The sequence below is a fragment of the Gallus gallus genome, chromosome 12 (assembly GCF_016699485.2).
Source record: "Gallus gallus isolate bGalGal1 chromosome 12, bGalGal1.mat.broiler.GRCg7b, whole genome shotgun sequence".
In the NCBI taxonomy this organism is placed as follows: Eukaryota; Metazoa; Chordata; class Aves; order Galliformes; family Phasianidae; genus Gallus; species Gallus gallus.
Window position 1 is genome coordinate 17,753,624 of NC_052543.1, and position 20,111 is coordinate 17,773,734.

At 39.3% G+C, this 20,111-nt stretch overlaps 1 protein-coding gene across 3 annotated transcripts in view; it reads left to right on the forward strand.

The window, feature by feature from the left end:
- The window catches only part of CNTN6 (contactin 6), a 132,557-nt gene that overhangs the window by 52,178 nt on the left and 60,268 nt on the right, over positions 1-20,111 (forward strand). For 2 of the 3 annotated variants that reach the window (XM_004944703.5, XM_046900032.1), the window contains exons 4-5: positions 4,279-4,454; positions 18,614-18,709. In XM_004944703.5, coding sequence (XP_004944760.2) covers positions 4,279-4,454; positions 18,614-18,709 — 272 coding nt within the window. The remainder of the gene's footprint in view (positions 1-4,278; positions 4,455-18,613; positions 18,710-20,111) is intronic. The other variant, XM_015293209.4, reaches the window with a different exon arrangement.

Consider the following 20,111-nt stretch of genomic DNA (forward strand, 5'->3'; position numbering starts at 1 on the left):
GCACATTCTGTTAGAATGGAATCAACTTTAGAAACAGAACACTTAATGAATACTTAAAAAATACATACTTTTGTTATAACGATATCCTGAGAAGATTATCAGAAGAATCATGCACGCATATTTCCATGCTGTATATGTGTTTTTATTTTATTTTTACATTATTTTATGCAAACTAAAATTGGGTAATGTCAGTTTATTTTTACACTGATTACTTAATTGTTTTCACTAGTTCTCAGTTGAGAAATGCACATAAGATCCACTCAATAATGAGTCAGGTAGTAACAGAGGGAAGTAAATCAGAAGTGAGGATAAATCAGAAGTCCCAGATAACCTCTGTGACTCTAGGGGAAGATGCTGCTAAGGCTTCAGGACAAGCAAAGATTGGATTGAAGAGAGCAGGGTAAAGATAAGGGCAGGAAGCTTGCAACCTTACCCAAAGCTCAGTGAAATGAATGGAAGTACCATTGATTCTAAAATTCAGGTATTTTGAAGTTCTGTAAGAACAGAGGGCAGAGTAAGAGGAGCAATCAGTCTGGAGATTGGTTCTATCCCACTCCCTGTGCCCCTTTTGAAGAGAAGGTTCTCATACTTTGGGGATCTTGGTTGTTGTCTGCCCACTATAGAAACTCTCTTCAGTCGGAAAAACAAAAGTAAAACAAGTGGAGTCTTTTAAGCCCACATAGAAGGATTTTCTTTTATTAAGTATTACTCTCAACAATCCTTCTTGATTTCCAAAAGCCCCTGCTGTGCTTTCTTCTCCCTTATTTTTACTAGAAATAATTCTGTTTGAAATGATCAGGTCAGAAATGGTCTTTCTATTGTTCCTAGGGAGAGAATGAGCTATGCCTCCCAAATGTCAATCAGCCTAAGGTAAATATTTCTTCCTCAAAGCAGAGCTCCACCAAGCATTAAAATAATAATTTGAGGGATCTGACTTAACAATCCCCATAGAGATTACTCTATCAGAGGAGTATTTCCACCTCAATAAAAATCTGATTTAGATATCTGTTTTTGTTGATCTGCACAATACAGTGGTGGAGATGTAATGATCAGAAGAAATATGTGATGGTTCACACATTGCTCTGTTGTTTTGTTGTTTTTTTTTTTAATGGATGAAAACAACATTTGAATGGCTTATGTTTGTGATAACTGTGAGCAAGGAAAATAATCTTCTGTATATCATGGGGAACACGGTTCAAAATTAGGGAGAGGTACAAATAAGAACTTCCATTTGTGAGTTTGGTACAAAATCATGACACAGCCATGCATGCTTTGCAAAACTTCTAGAATTTTACATGTAGAGCTGGAAAAAGCATTTCTCTTTCAGCAGCAAATTCTAATAGTCCTAGGTGTGCCTTTCTTTAAAGACAAGAAAAGCAGATCATTGAAAGATCACATTTGAATGTTTATTAAATTACATTGTCTAAAAGGAATCTTTTACCAATTCCTTAATTGCTTCAACAAGCCCACGTTGATTGTTTTAGCAAAACTGATGCACCTTGAAATTTCATTTTCATTACATAGAACTTCATTTCCATTACACAGAATTGTGTTTCTCAGAAAACAGAATCTCATGTGAAAAATCATTTTTTTACAACTGAAATAGCGAGGATCATGGGTTACCAAATTTATCTCACTGAAGCAAATTTCATGCTCTGAAGAATGTTGGCATTGTGGTACATTCAAATATCAGAATAAATTGATAATGGAACAATTTAAGAAAGGAGAACAAGAGAAATCAGACCACTTATCACTTGAGGTCTTTAAATCAAGATGGGGTGGATGGGGTGGTGCTCCGTTTATGCGCTTCTGAAGTATTTAATTCAATGGGGGATTTATTGGGAACATTTTATGACTGGAATTCTATTTCAAAAAATGGGATTTTAAAATGAAAAGAACATGACAATTGATTCTATTAATTCATAAAACACATAGAGCATATTTTTTACTGTTGTTTTTTAATACCTGGACGTATTAATGGGATTTGAGAAGTCTTACATTCCCGGAGGACTACTGAATTCAAAATAGAGCACATTTTAAAAAGTTTAGATTCTGTAGTGATTGGTTCAGGATGCATTTCCCGTGATTGATTGAAAGTATTTTGCAATGGTAGCATGAAGAATCTCAAGAAAATACATAGGCAACCTGTGCCTTAACATGAACCTGTTAAAATTCTCTTCAAAGAATTCTTCTAAGAATTTTTTTTGTCTGTGTTTTAGACCCCATCCTGCAGAACGCACAAAGCCATTAAATCGTTGCCTATCCCATGAATTCATTAATTCTGTTCTTTTAGTGATGTAAACATATTAATTAGGAAAAAGCCCACTCCGGGAGATGAACCCCTGATCTATATGCACAGTTTAATAATCATTGTACCATGGTGATTAGAATGATTATTGGGATACTGTGAAGAATTCATTTGCGACAACTAAGCCAACAACTTTGCATGTGTTTTGAAAAACAATTATAGAGCTTAATTGGGAGCCATGTAATGATGACAGCAGTTATTTCAGTGATTGATTCAGAAATTAAAGAGAAATGGCAAACTAAATACCAGAATATCCCATCTTAGAGAACTGAAAACATGGAGAGCATGCATTCTATGCAAATACTGCAGAATCCTCCCTCTGCTTTATAGAAGAGGCACAAGGAGGGGCACTGGCTGAGATTTTTCTCTTCTTGGGGAGAAAAATAAATAAATAAATGAAAACACAAATAAAAGAAACCAAAACCACAGCATACATTCAGACCAACTAAGGGAAAATATTGGGGAGAAAAAAAAAAAAAAAAAAAGAATAGAGCAGTGGTACACAGTGGTCAAAAATCAGCTGCAGTTGGTAGGAAGAATTACCCATATTCCACTGCTGCTTCTAAATTTCTTAATGCATTCATGAAAGAGGAAGCAGTGATTGGCAGACCTGGAAAAATTGTTTAATTGCAATTTGTTAGTGTAGAATTTTTTTTGTTAAAATTTGTTCACCAAATCAACTGATTTCCTATTTTAATCAGTTATTTTTTGTCTTTGAAAACAAGTGCCCAATGCAAAGGTCAAGATCTTTTCTTCCTCTATACAAGTTCATCAAGATTTCCCTTGGAACACAGCACTGCTTTCCACAGCACAATGATGGGGTGGCCATCTGCACAATCTGACTGTGCTGAGAAAGGTCTCTGAGTGTGAGGAGCAAAGCACTGTGCCGTGTACCCAGGCCAGGTCTTCCAGGACTGTAGTTATAATGCAGGTTTGCTTCAAGTTGTTAACTGTGCAAACAAGTCTGCTATGCTTCCCTCTCTGTCTGTAAGTTCATATCTGCACAGAAAAAGAAATAAGCACACATTATTTCCACTATGGTCCTTCTGACAGCTAACAAGGAGACAATTCTGCTCTTCTGTGGACTCTTCTGTGGTCTTTGCATCCTACAGAGAGGTCAGCATCACCTTGTAGGCCAACAGTGGTGACACAGGCTGAAGATATGGTATGAAATTAGGAGAAAAAAATACTTGGTTATGGAGCATTAGGGCTGCTCACAACATAAAACGTGGCACAAACATGCTCAAAGCTTGCAGATATCAGTGACTGAGGACCTTTATTTTTCTTTTGGGCCTCACATGGGCAAGGAGAGTTCAGCCCTTACATAAATAATGGTAAAGTCACAAACTTTTCCAAATTAAAACAGACAATAATTATTTTATTTGTAATATAAACTTCATTTTTACATTTGTAGTGTTGCAGACACCATCCATTTTCTACTTAACACTGAGGCAAATCAAGTATTGTAATCATCATTAAACTATCAGCCTTAAATTTGCAGCAAGATAACTTCTGCTTGTTTTCCTCTGTCCTCTGAAGCGTAATCCTTCCTGACTTATATCTCCACATAATTCCTGTAACCAAATTTATGACATCATTTGGAAAGACCGTAAAACATATTTGGGTACCGTTTATGTCATAAAGAATATGGTAGCTTCAGCGAAGGAGTATGCCATAATATCAGTCTGATGGGTAACTTAGTTTCTATAATTGAGTTATAATTACTTTTTGTAGACATTTGGATGAACACTGGTGACTAGCACAAAAGCAGTAAAGATTTTTTCTCAAAGGACAGAATTATTGACATCATCAAGATTGATATAAGCAGCAGTCTTGTGTGAAAAATGATATAATTTTCTGATATTTAACTACATTTTTATCATTACAGGTGTGCTACAGCACGCTACTTAAGATAAATATGAATAGGCTCTGTAAATTATAAGCATAATTTGATTTTTTTCCCCTCAAAGGTGGAAGCAAAATGGCACAGATATTGATCTTACCATGAGTTATCACTACAGGTTGGTTGGAGGCAGCTTGGCAATCAATAACCCACGTAAAAAACAGGATATTGGAACATACCAGTGTTTGGCCACAAATTCATTTGGAACAATTCTGAGCAGGAAGGCAAAGCTTCAATTTGCATGTAAGTTGGGAAGATCGTATTTATTAGAGCATTATTTTCTGATTAATTTTGTGCATGAATGGTAATATATTGGATAATTAAAGAATCGTTGATGATGCTGTTGAAAAGGTTTGGCCTAATTCAGCAGTGCTTGTTCTTTAAAAAAATCATTTCTTGTAAATATTAATAACAAAACCAGACATCTGATAGCTGCTAGCCCTCAGGAACAAGAGTAACTTTTAGAAAATTGAGAACTAAAGGAAGATGAATGCAGTTGTTTTCACTTAGTAGACGTGTTTCCACTTTTTAAAGACTGGTTTCTGTGCTGCACTGCAGGTAAGAACAGCTGTGTGGGGGGAATCTGTCTGAAAGTTAGGCTTAGCATGGGGAGGTCCATAAGGAAGGGTACAAAACGTTGTTCCCCTAATTGCCACACTAACATTTTGTTATATTAACAGAGTAAAACTCTCTCCCCTTACACAGCATGCAAAATGATGCTGCTAGGCTCTGCAGTGTGTCACATTTCAGCTCAATTGGACAGAGCACGCATGCTGTCTTGAGCCAGTCTACATCTTATTTCAGCCTTGCTCCCCATTTCACTTCCTCACAACTTTACAACCTTTTCTGCAACACTTACATGTGGTGACTGAGTTGTGTTGATGCCCTGGGGGAAAAAAGCTAAATAAAACAACAACAAAAAAAACCCAAAACCAAAGAAACCCCACCACTGAAGAGCAGATATTGCTTCCACTCCCATGTCTTCAGTATCAAAGTCTGAGTTATCTGTTGCTGGGAGAAAGCAATTGTTTTCAACCTCATTAATAAAACATGTGCCGAAAGCCAACCTTGTGCCGCTATTTCAGACACCAGAAAATGTATTAATTATTAATCTTCTTCCATTACTCATAGCAAATCTCGTGTCAAAGGGGTTATACAAAGGAGACATTAGAGGTCAGGATGGTTCACAGACTCTCTTCTAGTAGAGTAGATCAAATGGTATATCACTGGTATCTTGTTTAATAATGTTTTACCCTGAATTTCTCAAAGAGCTTTTGATTCCCAGAAGCTGGTCAGATGGAAAGCAAAATTTTGATTCATTATTTTTCCACTTTTTCTGAAGCATCTTTGTAAGCCACTTCTCTATATGGGAAATGATTTTGAGGCTTGAAGATAAGAAGCGTTTAGTGACAGAACAAATCCTGTTTTAGTTCTAAAGAAGAATTGGTGGCCTCAGGATTAACTGTGGAATCTGTAACCCACAAGGAAGCATGAGAGGCCAGGAAGGAGTGGGGAAAAGACTTAGAGAGAAGGAAGTCCTTCACATGGAGACTCAAAGGACTTTAAAAAAAAAAAATTTTTTTTTTTTTTTAAAAAAAGGAATATCCATGGTAAGTGGAAAATGGAAAGGCTCCAGTCATTGCTCAGCTACTCACATTCCTCACTAATTTCAACAACTTCTGGAAAAATCTGTCCCTGACTCAAACTCCTGGAAGCACTTTGGTTTACCTGTGGACTTCTGGCCATCCTGAGGCAAAGTGTATTTCAACATCATTCAGTCAATGCTCCCAAGCAACTAGAGAAACTCTTTGCTAGGGAATGGACTTTGTCAGTGGCCTTAAGTACTGTCAGCTGTTAAAGACCACTTCTTTAATACTCCATGCTGGTGAAGGCTCCATATTCCCACCAAGACTCTTCTCAAAGTTACGGCAGGGACCAGTTCATAACAAAATGGGGTCTCATTAGTCCATGGCAGCAGACAAACCTACAGCTCCCATCCTGCTCTGATCCTCTATCTGCATAACAGTAAATATATCCCGTTTCCAAGAAGTATGCAATTTTTCCATTACCAGTGACAGAAGTGTTTATCCTTTCCCAAATCAAAGAGATAGGACAGATGAATTGAAATGTCATTTTCATTCGCAAACAAAAGCATACAGGAAAATGCTTCAGTTCAGTGATACCACTTTGAAAGTATGAGTCTTTACTTGTCTTATAAGAGAAAAAAAAAACCACACAGTACATAGAAAATGCTAAAATGACCTGATAAGAATAGTGGAACAAATTACCTTGAAACAGTTATTTCACAGTTAACATTTTCTTGTTTCTTATTTTCATGTTGCCATCCAATTTACATGTTTGTTTCACCCGGTACTTCAGATTACATCTTAAAATCTGGGCAGGCAGGCATGTTGTTGTTATGACACTTCCATTCAATACCAAACAAAATGGGACTCTTCCCTGAATGGGACTGGCATGTTATAACAGTCACCATGATAAATAATTGAATCAAGAGTATTATCTGGGTAACAGGTTTTATGTGCATTTGTCTTCTTACTACAAGGTAACTTTGAGTTGGAATTTGAATTAATGATACCTTTGGAAACCTATTGTACATCTCAATATGTGAAAAATACTTTTTCCTTTCTTCAAGATAGCAAGCTCTCTGAGTAGCAAAATAAATGCTGTATGAGATTAGAAATATGTCTTCAGATTCAGCTGGAGTTTCATGCTTATCCTCTATTAAAAACAGAGCTGTCAAATGAAAGCTGCAGGAGGAATATTGTGCAGAAGGAAGTGGCATAGATTATTAAAGCTACAGGCTGAAAATGAGAGACAGCACCAGTAAGAGACAGCAGAGCAGGAGCACATAAATGCATTTGCAGGATGCATAGCATGGCAGCCCTATGTTATTCGTACTTCCCGGTGAAGGTTTGTTTTGTCATAAATAAAGTTGAAAGCTCCCTATAAATCCTGTGCATCTCCAGCTACCCAGCAAGCAGTACATTTTGAAAAGCTAATGTGTGTCCCGCAAGAAATGAAGGTGGTGATCTAGATCTGCAGGCTGGATAAGAAACACGGATGTCGAACCCCAGCTTGTGAAGCCAGAGCCTGGCCCTGAAGTAGGGTCCTCACCCAGATGTGCTCCTGAGTCACAACCACCACCCACACTGTGCTTCCCCATCGCCACGCTTGTTATTGGCATCCAACACAAGGGCGCCAGTGGAGCTTCAACTCAGAGTAAAAGAGGGGCAAAAGACAACCAAGTTGTACCTACATTTATATTGATGAGGCGTTCTGCAAAAATCTGTTCTTATTAATGTAGGTTTTCTAAATTGCATTTCACACCTTAAAAAAAAAAAAGGACAAACAAGCCTGTTACAGAGAACTGCTTAAATACTGCTGCAACCAGAATTGTATTCCAGGCACACAGGGGATTTGTTTTAATTATTTCATCAGTTTTAAGTAAAAGTAACTGTATGCAAGCAATTGGTCTTGAGGGAAATCTCCATAACTATTTGCAGTAAAACAGACTGTCCCGGCCAGTTAGTAACTCAGTTCTCATATGTGTCTGTGATAGAGACGTTAAGAGATGCATAGCAGAAATAAGAAGTGCAGTTGAACAAACTAGAAAAACAGTACTCTCCCATGAGAAGGAATCATATGTGAACCTGATCCCTAACTATTCAGGACATAAACCGAGAAAATTCAGTACTTATTGAAAACAGTTGGTTGGCTGGAGATCTCAAATGAGATTCTCGGTCACATTGTTTTGGCATTGCTGGTAGACTGTCGTGATGATTGCAACTTTCTCAGACCTTGGGTCTCATTAATTAAACATGAATTCTGAGAAACAATGACAACAATTTAAATTCATGAATAGGTTTAGTCATTTTGTCTTGAACAACACAGGACAATAGACCTCTTTCTTATAAACAATTTTTTCCCAGTGCTACAGAGTATGGAAGGAATCTTCCTTGGCATTTCTAGGATGCAGTCATACTCTCATGGCTTTCATTGAGGTGGTCAGGGGTTTTGCTTTTGCCTATTTCTAAGTAGTGGTTTTCTAAGTAGATACATCCTTCCTCCTCTTGGCCAGTGAGGACGTGCTCAGGGCAGCATGGATGGGAATGATAGTTCTGGAGCGCTTCGCAGAAACCTGGAGATCCCAAGTGCCTTTTATCAGATAGACACGGTTTTGCTGAAATAACAAATTGAAGAGGCAGTAATTCCTCCTGGACAGAGTTTTTCCATTCTGAAAAGAAAAATAATAATCTGTCAGTAGTATTTAACCATTTTAGGGGAGAGATTAAAAGCAATCAAGTCCATTTAGTCTTTGCTAGATTGTGACAGTCTGAGGCATTTGCAAAGCCCTTTTAGAATGACTGTCTGTGAGATGCTCAGCTGGCATGAAAGCCCACTTTTCATCTGATTACTTCATCATGTTATTTACCTTTGACTGCACACAAATTACACAAACATCACAAAGCAATACAGCATGCCTCGAAATGTCATAACCCTTTTTACTTGTAGCATATGCTTTGAAATAGAAAATGGAAAAATCAATGCACTTAAATCAGATCAGATAGTCTGAATTTGCAAAGTCTGCACAAGCATGAATTCTAGTCTAAATAGCACATACTTTTCTGCAATGGCTGTACCGCAGTACTGTGTGTGCCCAGAAATCCCCCTGTAACAGTTGTGTTTGATTAGGTGTGCAAGGTGTTGTAGCGACCACCCTGAGCAAAGCTCTCTTGATCCTTAAGCTGAGTGTTAATTCATCAGCACAGGCAGGGCTGCCATGCTGATCGGGCTGCCTCACAGCTCGTGCTGATGAGTGAGCACTGCAACTTCTTTCTGATTCAGAAGGAGCTGTGTGCTCCTCCACGTAGTGCTGAGAAGTGGTGCAGGGATGGCAAACTGCTCACTGAACAACAACTTCTCCCTGATGTACTGCGTTCCCTTGTCCTCTCTAGGGACACCCCAAATGCAAAGTAATACATTAAGCTTACCTCTCAGTCTTGAAAGTCTGCCTTACACATAGTGCAGAAACACATCTCGACGTGCAGATGTGTGGAGAATCAGAGAGAGAGCAGTGGCTCACAGCCCTCCCAATGGCCCTGGCAACACCTCACAATCTGCATCTTCCTGTGGGCAGGTGAGAATAAAATGCAGCTTGCAGTAGCAACGATCCTGTCTGGAGGATGAAAATGCTGCTGTCATCCCTCCTGTCTAAATAGGCTTACAGCTCAAAATTGCCTTCTGGGCTCCTAAACACAGTCAAACAATGCAGCACAGCTACAGCAGCAGCATTTGCTTTTCCCTTTCCACAGGCAGGTGGAGAGCAAGCTTCCTGAATAAAATGAATTGTACTAAGTATACCATCAGTTTATTACTTGGAAATATATCCCATATTTTGTCAGAACTCAGCCTGGAGTAAAAAGAAACTGAACTTTCATTTATCAGCTCTGATTGCTATGGACACTTTGTGCCAGTGCTTCAACACTCATTGCAGCAGCTCTACACCAAGGCCTTTGCCTTAATGGATGCTCTTCATGGAGCAGACCAAAATTTTTTTTTTTCCCCTCCTCCTCCTCCTCAATTCTGAACAAAATTAGGAAAGACATGATGGGATCCTGCCATGCTTTGCTTCCGTGGGTCAATGCACTGCTCCAGCCACCTTGAATCTGGGCACTGTGTTTCCTTACAAGGTTGCCGTAAGCAAAATTCCTGTGGAGAACCAACTATAAGTGATGCAACATCCTTGCACAAAGACCAGAAACCATACCAGACCTCACTATGTTCATCTGTCTGCTGAGATTTCCAGTGTTTATTGTTCACAGCATTCTAAGCACACTCGGACTCAAAGAGAGCCATCAGCCACCCTTCAGCAGCGATGAAGCAGGAGCCTGGGACAGGTTCCCCTGCTTGCTGACAGGATCAGGCAGGCTAATGATAGCATTTCTGTTCTAAAGCTCAGATACTACAAGAATAGGATTATGCAAATATCCAGATGTTCCTGAAGACACAAATAACACCTTGAAATCTTAAAACGAGAAGATATGGGGATGTCTACATAGTAGAGGGCTTTTATTTTGTTGGATGTTCCCCTAAAGGTTTGAGTCCTATGTGTTCCCAGAGCCCATCTGAAGGGAATCAACATCGCACGCAGTCACGTCCTCCCCTTTCTCATTAAACACACGAACCAGAGCTGATGGCAGCAACATTCTGCTTTTGTTTGATAGCACCAGACCAGCCAGCATCACAGACCCAAGATGCATTTTTCTCTCTCAAATGCTTTTAAACTCATCTCTCTCAGAGAGTCTAACCACCATTCAAGGCTATGCTGCATCAGCACACTTTGTTAAAGCTCTTTCATCCTATCAGGTTGAATTGCACCAGTGTCTAATTTTTAGTTGCTTAAACTTCTATTATACCCGGCTCTCACTCCTTTCATACCAGATTTTTTTTATCTTTAAAATGGAGACATCCATTACAGAGATGTTGGAAGGAGCTTTACATGCAGAAGGCTACTCAGATAAAGTAGTAATATGGAAGGCATAAGTATTTGAAGATTATCTTTTAGTTATATATTACTCACTATTCTGCGGTTCCTATAAGAGTGGTTATCCTAAATCAGCCCACTGCAAGTTGTATTGGAAAAGCAATATATGTGATTGAGATGTGGTAGGGAACAAAGCAGCGGCAGGTCCCAAAGATGTTAGATTCTGATTAATAAAATTTAATATTTTTGAAGGATAAAACCAGTCTGTACTTGCAGTCTGGGTGATTTTCTTTTTATCTGCCCTACTTCCATTGCAGACGATATGACTTAAATTCCAATAAGTTATTGAATGAAATATCCATAGCGTCCACATCAACTCCCTCATTCTTCAGTCTGACAAAATAAATAAATAAATAAAATCAGAGATTGAAGCTTGAGAGAAAAAAAGTATACATATTAAAGTGTTTTGAATGACTGACTCCTTTGAATTAAAAGTCATGTAATTAATTTACTAGTTATTTTTGTAATGAAGGTTGATCCTGCCTAATACAGAAGTTTTAGGGCACATGATGAAAGAAGCCAGTGTTGGATGTAGTCAGCACCTCTGCCATGAGGTGGATGGACACAGGGGGCCCAGGCCACCCCCGTGTGAGTCAGTCAAAGCAGCACAGCTCTGGCAGGGAGAAATCTGGCCCATGAGATTTACACTGGAGAGAGAAATCTGTTTTTAAGAGCACTCCAATCTGGAGAAAACTCACGCAGACGGTGAAGTGACTCTGTGATGACAGGTGACAAATGAACTCTGCAGTGACAAGTGAGTAAACTGTTTGGGAATCAAATATTAAAAAATGAATTTCTTATGTCCCCCTCCCTTTGAGAGGGCCGGATCCTCCACTGTGCCTCCAGCCTGCAGCTGGAGTTTAGCGTAAGAGCCCTAAGGCTGCAGCAACACTTACTGCTCGGTGCGGTTCCTGTGTTCAGATCAAAAGAAAGCTTGAATATTTTATGCTGCTAAATCTCTAAAAGGGGAAAAATAACAAAAAGCAGATGTAGACCAGCAGCACAGCTATGCGGCATATGTTTCTTCTCACCGGTTTCTTGGTGCCTGAACAAAAACCAAGTTGGGATTTTTCCCCCTCATTCTCTCTGTTTAATTTAATTGTGACCTTCCATTTTTTTCTCTAGAGAAGCTTGATATTACTTTGTAAAGGGCATTTTCACTCTTTAATTGAAAAAGACAATCAGGCTGTGGCAGAAATTATTGTTCTCCACCTTGAAAATTAGTGCCTGGATTGGCTATTCATACCATTTAAGCTGAATTGAAGACCTGGGGCCAGTGTGCATCCTAATGTGTAAATTACAGCTCCGCTCCCCCTAGAAGCTCCAAAGCAATTTAACTAAATAAAGAAGCCCTGATGAAGGTTCTTGGTCAATTATGCAGCATTGGAAAAGGACAAGACTTGGTGACTGCGCATTTCATTCTGGGTTTGGCAGCAGGGCTCTGCCGGTGGCCTTCTCTTCCCACCGGAATGGAATGCACAGTGGGACAACTAAAGCAAAAGCGTGAATTGTGGCTGATTTTTAACCTTCCTGATCAAAGGGGACGTTCAGGTCCTTCAAGTCCTGCAGTCCCTGTGATGCTTCAGCACTGACAGAGTAGAGGTTTTCACACGTTTCAATAGGAAGGAACCAAACTCATTACGTGTTTAGTGGAAAACGCAAGTACTTAAAAATCAGGAAATGGGAAATGCTAAGCAGCTTTCAGACACCTTAATTAGAGATAACACAGCTCTTAATCGTAGAATTGAATTCATGGAAAATCAATTAGAACATTTAAAAAAATTGAGATTAGATAGTAGAGGGAAATGATTAATAGTATTGACACTATTATCAGGACAAAGGAATTGTTGGAGGATTTGTTAAGCAAGTTTACTACAGTTCTGAAAGCTGAGAAGAGAGTTTACTTAACAGTGAAAGTTGCAGAAAGTGAGAGTGGCCATTCTCTTGGGAGGTATTTGGAGAAGGATCGCCTTACCACACTCTGCTGGTAACTAAACTAATAGAGATTTGTGCTAATCTCCTAACGAGCTATGCAGTACAACGGGACTGAGCAGAAACAAGGGACTTCTGGATGCGCTGAAGTTCTCCTGGAGAGATCTGAAGGAGATTATCACGGTCTTTTGGCAACAAGCACAGTTTGTATCTAAAGCGTTTTAGCTCATTGTATGCGAAAGAAAACATCACAAAGGCAAAAGATGTCCAAGTATGGGATAGCCTGGAATTTGAGATAAGGATCCAGTAAGGATTTCTACTTGCACCTGAATCACACCTGGAGATTGAACCAAGAATTACCAATGGGCCCCCTAATTCATTACAGTCAAGGGAAAGTGAAGGTAACTAATTGTCAGCCTGTAACACAGGTGTTAGAAATGCTTATAGCAAATCATAACAATGAGCTCCTTTTAAAAACTGCTGAGGTCATAATTTTATCCCATTTCGCTGCAAGAGAATTTCTATTGTGATACATCACATCCAGTAACACCGATCCTATTGCAATATATCACAGCCAATAGGAGAAGGAGAAGAAATAGGAACAGATGCAATACATCACAATTTGACAGAGCCCCACCGAAATGTGGAAAAGCTTATTGATTCATCCTCGGGAGCGGAGCTGATTTATCAAGTGTTCTTGCATCTAATGCCTTAGCATTCATTGCACATTTCAATAGCAAGCAATTCCAACCATAATAGTTGGGATTATGTAATGACAAAACACTTATGAAAAAAAAAATCAAAAATTCAAGAAAGCATGAAATTACAATAATTCAGATGAATTGTTAGTAATTATGTAAGGTGATGAATTGGACTTTTTCTAATTGCCTGTAACAATTTTATATACTAAAATATCCCATCTTCCTTGTTTCTTATTCAGTAAAATGAGGATGTCCTATGCCCGTTCTTAAGCCAGACCAAACGAGAAGGGTTACACCTATCCCTGAGCAGATTGAGGAACTGGAAGCACACAGCAGGGAGGCTGAAAGGAATGAGTTGTTACTTGTGATTACGTTTTGTTCCTGTGATAGAAGTTTGAAAAGTAATTCCCAAATCCCAGGAAAACCATTCCTGCTTTCACACATGCTGATGTGCAAGTTGAACTCTTTAAAGGTAGTTTTATATTAAGAAAGAAAATGCAAATGTGTGAGTGTATGGTAACTGTTGAGTCACTGACTGAGCATCTGGGGAAAGGACCTGGTCAGCCCTGGAAGCACAGGTGAAGGCAGTTCAGCTGTGTGAGCAGAAGGGGTGGAGCCTGGCTGCACCTCTCTTTGACTTCATTTAAGGGTTGACTGCCCCAGGGTAAGGATCTTTGGTTGAAGATCCCTCCCTTGTGGAGTTTCCCTTGCAGACCTAGCTCTTCAGAGAGAGGTGAGCACTTTTTCTTTGTAACACCTTTCCATCACGGTAGTCCTTTTGTTGTTATCCCACCTGTATTGCCATTCCACTGCGTTGATCTTTCTGATTGTTGCAGTGGGGAGAAATTAGGCAAGCGATGTTTTCACTACCCAAGCAGCAATTAGCTCAGTGTTAGTGCTCAGTTTTAAGATAAATAAAGTCACATTTTCCAGGTGTGGCTGAACTGAACAATTAACCCACTAACCAAAGTACATGAGCAGGGAGTATTTCTGTTTATCTGTTACGCTGACACTTGCCAGTCTCTGCAGATCAGCATCCTTCACTTTAGGGAAGCAGCACACCATAGCTGTGCAGGTGCTTGGCCTCTCAGTGCAGCTCAGTGCCCACTGGAGCTATGGTGATGGTCATCCTCACCTATAAGTAGAGTTCCTGTCACTTCCTGGTTTTATTGTAATTGAGTACCTACAATAAAAACTTGCAAGCCATACCCTCTCCTAGCGTAAATCAGCATCATTTCCTCGACCTCAGTGGGGTCCTAATGACTTACACCAGCTGAAACAAGCTGTGGCCCATTACTCCTCCCTGCCCCTGTATTCATGCCAGGTGAGGAGCTGCATGCCTCCACCCCAACTATTCCCACCTCTATCAGAGGAAGCCTTGTCATTCTCTGATCTACTTTCCACAAAATAACAGATGTTTCCCATGCTCCAGGCACGTACCCTTCCTGCTTAGGTCTGCAAATGTTCCCAGCTGAAGATGATGACTCTTTGCCACACACAGCTGAGTTCATATATTTCCACTCTCCCTGTGAAGAATCATTTGTTCACCTGAGCATTTTGCTTAGCCTACGTGACCTCATTATCGCATCCAACTGATTAAGTGTGCTATGCTGATAGTAATCTGCCAACACGCGCTGTGCTGAACAAAGTTTTGTTTGTTAAAACTTGTAGCTGATAGAGCAGTGAGGACACTCATTGTTCATAAAGTGAGATAAATGCAAAGAGTAGAGGAACTAGGTGATAATTTATTTATAGATCTCTGCAGAAACACTGAAGTTAGCAAGTATACCATCTGTTAAATAGTCACACTATTCCTAAGTGCATATTAGCAGTCTAAGTGTGTGCCAAACACCTGATCTTAGCTATCTTTTGATAGTCTTTTTGACAAGCAGCATTATGCTTTATTAGGTTATGTCATGTTACGTTATAGAGTTATGTTAGGTAACAGAAACAGGGAGGATGGGGTGGTTGTGCTCTGTTGGTGTAAGCGTGCGCTGGGGGCAAAGAGATGTGGTTTTGGGAAGCAGCCAGATATTCAGAATAACAAGAGCAAATATAAATATTGCATTTTTATTCATCTTCACGTTCTTTTCTTCGCTTAGCACGTTTTAGGCTGCTATTAATCATTGCAAATACACACATACACAAAGAGGAGAAAATAGATGCAAAAATCTTTTGAGCAAAAAGACCGCTTCCAGCCAAAAGAAACACTTCTCCTGATGGTCCGCCTCAGTCCTGGTTGTCACCCTGGGCTACACGTTGAAGACAGACAATTCTGTAACTCATTACTGAAAACTTTCTGAATGAGGTGTCACCATGTTTTATGGGAGATGGAGCCTGCCTGGAAAGAAGGTCCCTTAAAGATGAAGAGCAAAAGAAGGATGACTCCGATAATGAGCTATTTTTACTTTTTGTTGTTGTTTTGCTCTTTCAGAGATTTTTTTAATATACAGTGATTCTTTATTAGACAGACATTGAATATTTTGTACAATTATTTACTAAAAATGACCTGAGGTAGAGGAAAAAAAGGATCATCCCTGCTTAGATTTATTACAAGTCTGGGAGTGAGAGCTGCTCGAAGATTCAGTGTGGTGAGTCCAGAGCCAAGCACTGGAATGGATATCTAAAGGAAATGCCTGTCCCTAGGATTCTAATGGGTTAAATAATTATCTGTTTGGAAAGATATATGCGTACTCAAACCTGTGATGGACATAATGAATAGATTAAATGATCACTATTGTGTCCCCATAACACTTTTATACCTGCCCTTCACTAGTGACCATAAGAGGATGACAATCTCTCCAGCACCAGGAAAAGATGGGCTGCTGTGTGTAACCAAAGTATCAGCATGCTATAGAAGTGGTAGTGCTCCTGCAAGCAGAATTAGATACTTCAGAGATTAAAAAGACAAAGTCAATGTTTTCACCATGTGTAATCTGAATTAGTCCTGCTAATTATAAAATAACACAACCCATGAGCCATCTAGTTCTTCTGCTTTGTCAGTGCTTAAACCAGGACTGCTTGCCATTATCTTAATGGGTGAACATGGACAGATGACAGTTTCTTAAATGGGTAAAATGATACCTTGACATATTGTGTCATTAAACTAAGAATTGCTACTAGCAACCTATTACTTTCCAGAAACCTTGCCAGTTTCAGACTAAAGTATCCTATAGTTAATTCTGAACTGTCATGAAAACCTTTTGTTAAATGCAGTGCTGGACTTCCTTTTTCATTCTTTCTTTCCCAGTAAAATTTTGTTCTCAGCAAAAATGTAGATCTGATTAACCATAATGAACACCACTGGTTGTGCTATGTATTTGTCATGTGAGCGTAGAGATTTGCAATTATTTTTAATCTGTTTTTCTGTAGGAACTGCACAATGTGTTACATTAGCAAATCAAGGAAAGGAATGTGATAGGAATGGGAGATGCAACTGTTTTCATTGCTAGTGTCTGAATGTTTTGACTTTTCCCTATCTTTTTCCTAACTCCTCTAACACATATGGGGCTGACTTCTCTTCCCACAAGTGTCTTGGGCAGTTCCCCCTGCTGGCTTGCCATTAGGCCCAGGGACCAACTTTTGTTCTGGTCATTTCCTTCTCAGATTTAACCCACAGGAAAGAAAAGAAAAAGAATACAATTAGTTTTCTCAGAGTGAATTTTCAGAGCAGGTAAATAAATCAATCCACACATTCAGAGGTTGGATAAGTATATTTTAGATACGAATCAAAACTCTTATGAAGGCATTCCATTGTTTTCTTTCCCAATTAGTATTAAAGAGAGGCAGAAAAATGTTTATAGTTTCACTCCATTCATCTTTCTCTTTTTTTTGTGTGTGTGTCCCTCTGGACTACCTGGACTGCAAGGCAGTGATCTAGCTGGCAGGCAATTAAAAGAACATCAGATTTTAAAACACTTTCCTGTATATTGACAGGTACCATCCATTGTGGCTATGACAGTGTGAGGAGGTGCCACCACTGCCTAATTCAATTCAGTCACCTCTGCGTAGACAATGTCTCCATAGGAGACCAATATATAGGAGATGAAGAGGAGAAAAAGAAAAATTAACTCTGTAAAGTTCAACTAGGGGAGAGAAAATTGATATATTGACATAAATAGCCGAGGCTGTACAGGTAGTAATCATCATGGCTTTGACCAATGAGAACTGTTTCTTTCTATTGAACTCTGGATCGGGTTGTTGTTCAGCTGATGAAAAATAGAGCAATTGTTTGAAACAAGAACCTGCGCACACCACACTGATAGAAAGATTGAAGGGGAAGCCAGTGCTGTTTATTTTATTAAAACATTTTGAATGTATTTCAAACAATCGCTTCCCAAAGTGCCCTGACAAAAGTAGTAAATCAGCTCATTAGGGTGAGAACTGGATCAGAAAATAATCTGTTTTTAAAGATCATCTGTTACATCATGTCCTGAAACTGACCTGTTTTTTATAAAGAATGGGACTGAGAGACTTCCACATTTTAGTGAAATGGGAGAAAGCAGAAAATACTGTGTTAGATTCAGTAAAAATAATTTAAAAGTTGATAAGCACACATGAAAATCACCCATGGGAGTTAAGGCATCAATGGTTTTACACAAAGTTCCCTGGGGCACCACGTGATTTTCTCATTGAAAGCGTCCTTATCCTCCCCTTTGAAACCAACGCTAAGGTTCATTCAAGTCAATTAAAAACATGCCCACTTACCACAGGCAGCTTTAGGAAAGAACATGCTCATTGAAAATACGGCGTACTTTTATCACTTAAATACACTCTGTGGGACTTCTGATGAGGTTTAATTATCATTTATACTTACAGAAACACACACCTGTGTTTAATTGATGTAAAAAAGGAAACAACCCAAAATGTTTTTTTCTTATTTGTGCAGATTAAGACTAATAAATTCTGACGTGTCACTAGAAAAACTCACAGCATACACTAGCTTTACAAAGAGGAATTGTAATAAGTAAAAAAAAATCACTTGTTGGGGTATAAGTGCTTTATAAATAGTTATTTTATGGTTGCTGAAGGACCAGGTAGGAGGCTGGATGAGCTATTTGTCCATACAGTACTTCAGTCTGCATAGTGAGATTTTTATACTGCTGAAACATATTCTTGAGTTATCTATAAGCACTGCATATTTTGGACTGTAGGTGGAGTAAATCTGATTATAACACAGTTTTGTTTTCTCCTTCTCTCTTCAGACCTTGAGAATTTTGAAATGAAAACAAGAAGCACAGTGTCAGTCAGAGAAGGACAAGGGGTGGTTCTGCTCTGTGGTCCTCCGCCACATCATGGAGGTACGTGGAGTAGCTCTGAGTCAGGTGGAGCCCAAACAAAGAATGAATTTGGGATGTCCTTCTGTTACCAAATAGTACCAAACTACTATTGCTCTGGCCAAGATAGAGTTTTGGGGACATGCAATGAACTAACAGTGCCTTTCACGTGATGTTTCAGACTTCCTTAATGTAAGCTATCCCTAAACAAGGGGCACATTATTCATACCCCCTCCTTTATAGCTACAATGTACCTCCAATGTCAGTGTTTTCAGAGCAATACAAAGGCTCGAGCGTGTATGTGCACTGCTGTTGGAGCACTACCATTTTTCATTAACCCCCACTTTTTGCATCTGATAGAAGCAAGAAGCTCTTGAGAGCTATTTTCTGATGTTTTTTTCCCCCCTAACACTGACTTTTGCAAGTTCTGAGCCATCTCCATTTTCAAATCCTATTTTGGAGGTGCCAGAACTCACATAATAACTGCTTCTTATCTTGTGAGGTTCAGAGCAATGACTGTGGTTTTCTAACATAACCAGCTGAAGATGATTAGAAATCTTATCCTGGAAGAATAGATGCACATTAAAGAGGTGTAAATCATCAATAGTACAGTTACTGGATTGAAGGAATCAGCAGTTCTTACAGCACTCACCTCCTGCTTTCAGCTATAACCACACACCCACAGGAGAAGGAGCATGCTGTGTGCTAGCACCAGTGTTCTGCTCTCAGCACTGCTTCCTCAATCCTTCTTAAGAAATAGCTATAAGACAAATTCCCATAAGAAGAAGGTAAATTGTGATCTATAAGGAGGATGCAGTATATCAGAGAAGTAGAGAAATCCATCAGTCAATTTAAAACCCACAAGTCTTGAACAGAAAGGAAACGTCAGTTCACTTAGTGCTTGCAGCTGTATGAAAGAGGTATGTAATCAAGGAGATGAAGTGAAATGTGGCCCTTAAGGGCAGAGAAAGCTTCAAAGAGTTCCTGAAATGTATCCGTGGGACAAAGACAATACATCCATCCATGAGTCAGTAAGCTGTGTGTCTTCTTCCTGCTGATAGTTAAAATTATGATTTGGCAAAGCATTCAGAATGAGTATGCCAATAGTGAGCTTACTTCAGGTTAATTGCATGAAAAAAAACCCACCATCCTATCTGTGAACAACACCTCTGTCATTAGATTTAAGCTAGAGGTGGGATCTGTTGACCAATAGACCAAAATAAATAAATAGTAATTTAGACAACAGTTACATGCCCCAACTCTTACTTCCTACACCCCTCCTCTCCTGCCTATTTATGCACCTGCTGCTCTTCAGCCTCAGCTGTTGTTATTTATGAGGCTCATTAACACACCTTACAAAGTTCAGCATCTGACCCTTCTCTGCTTGTTAGTGAGGCTCTAGGGTGTAGGGGTGGGGAGGTAAGCT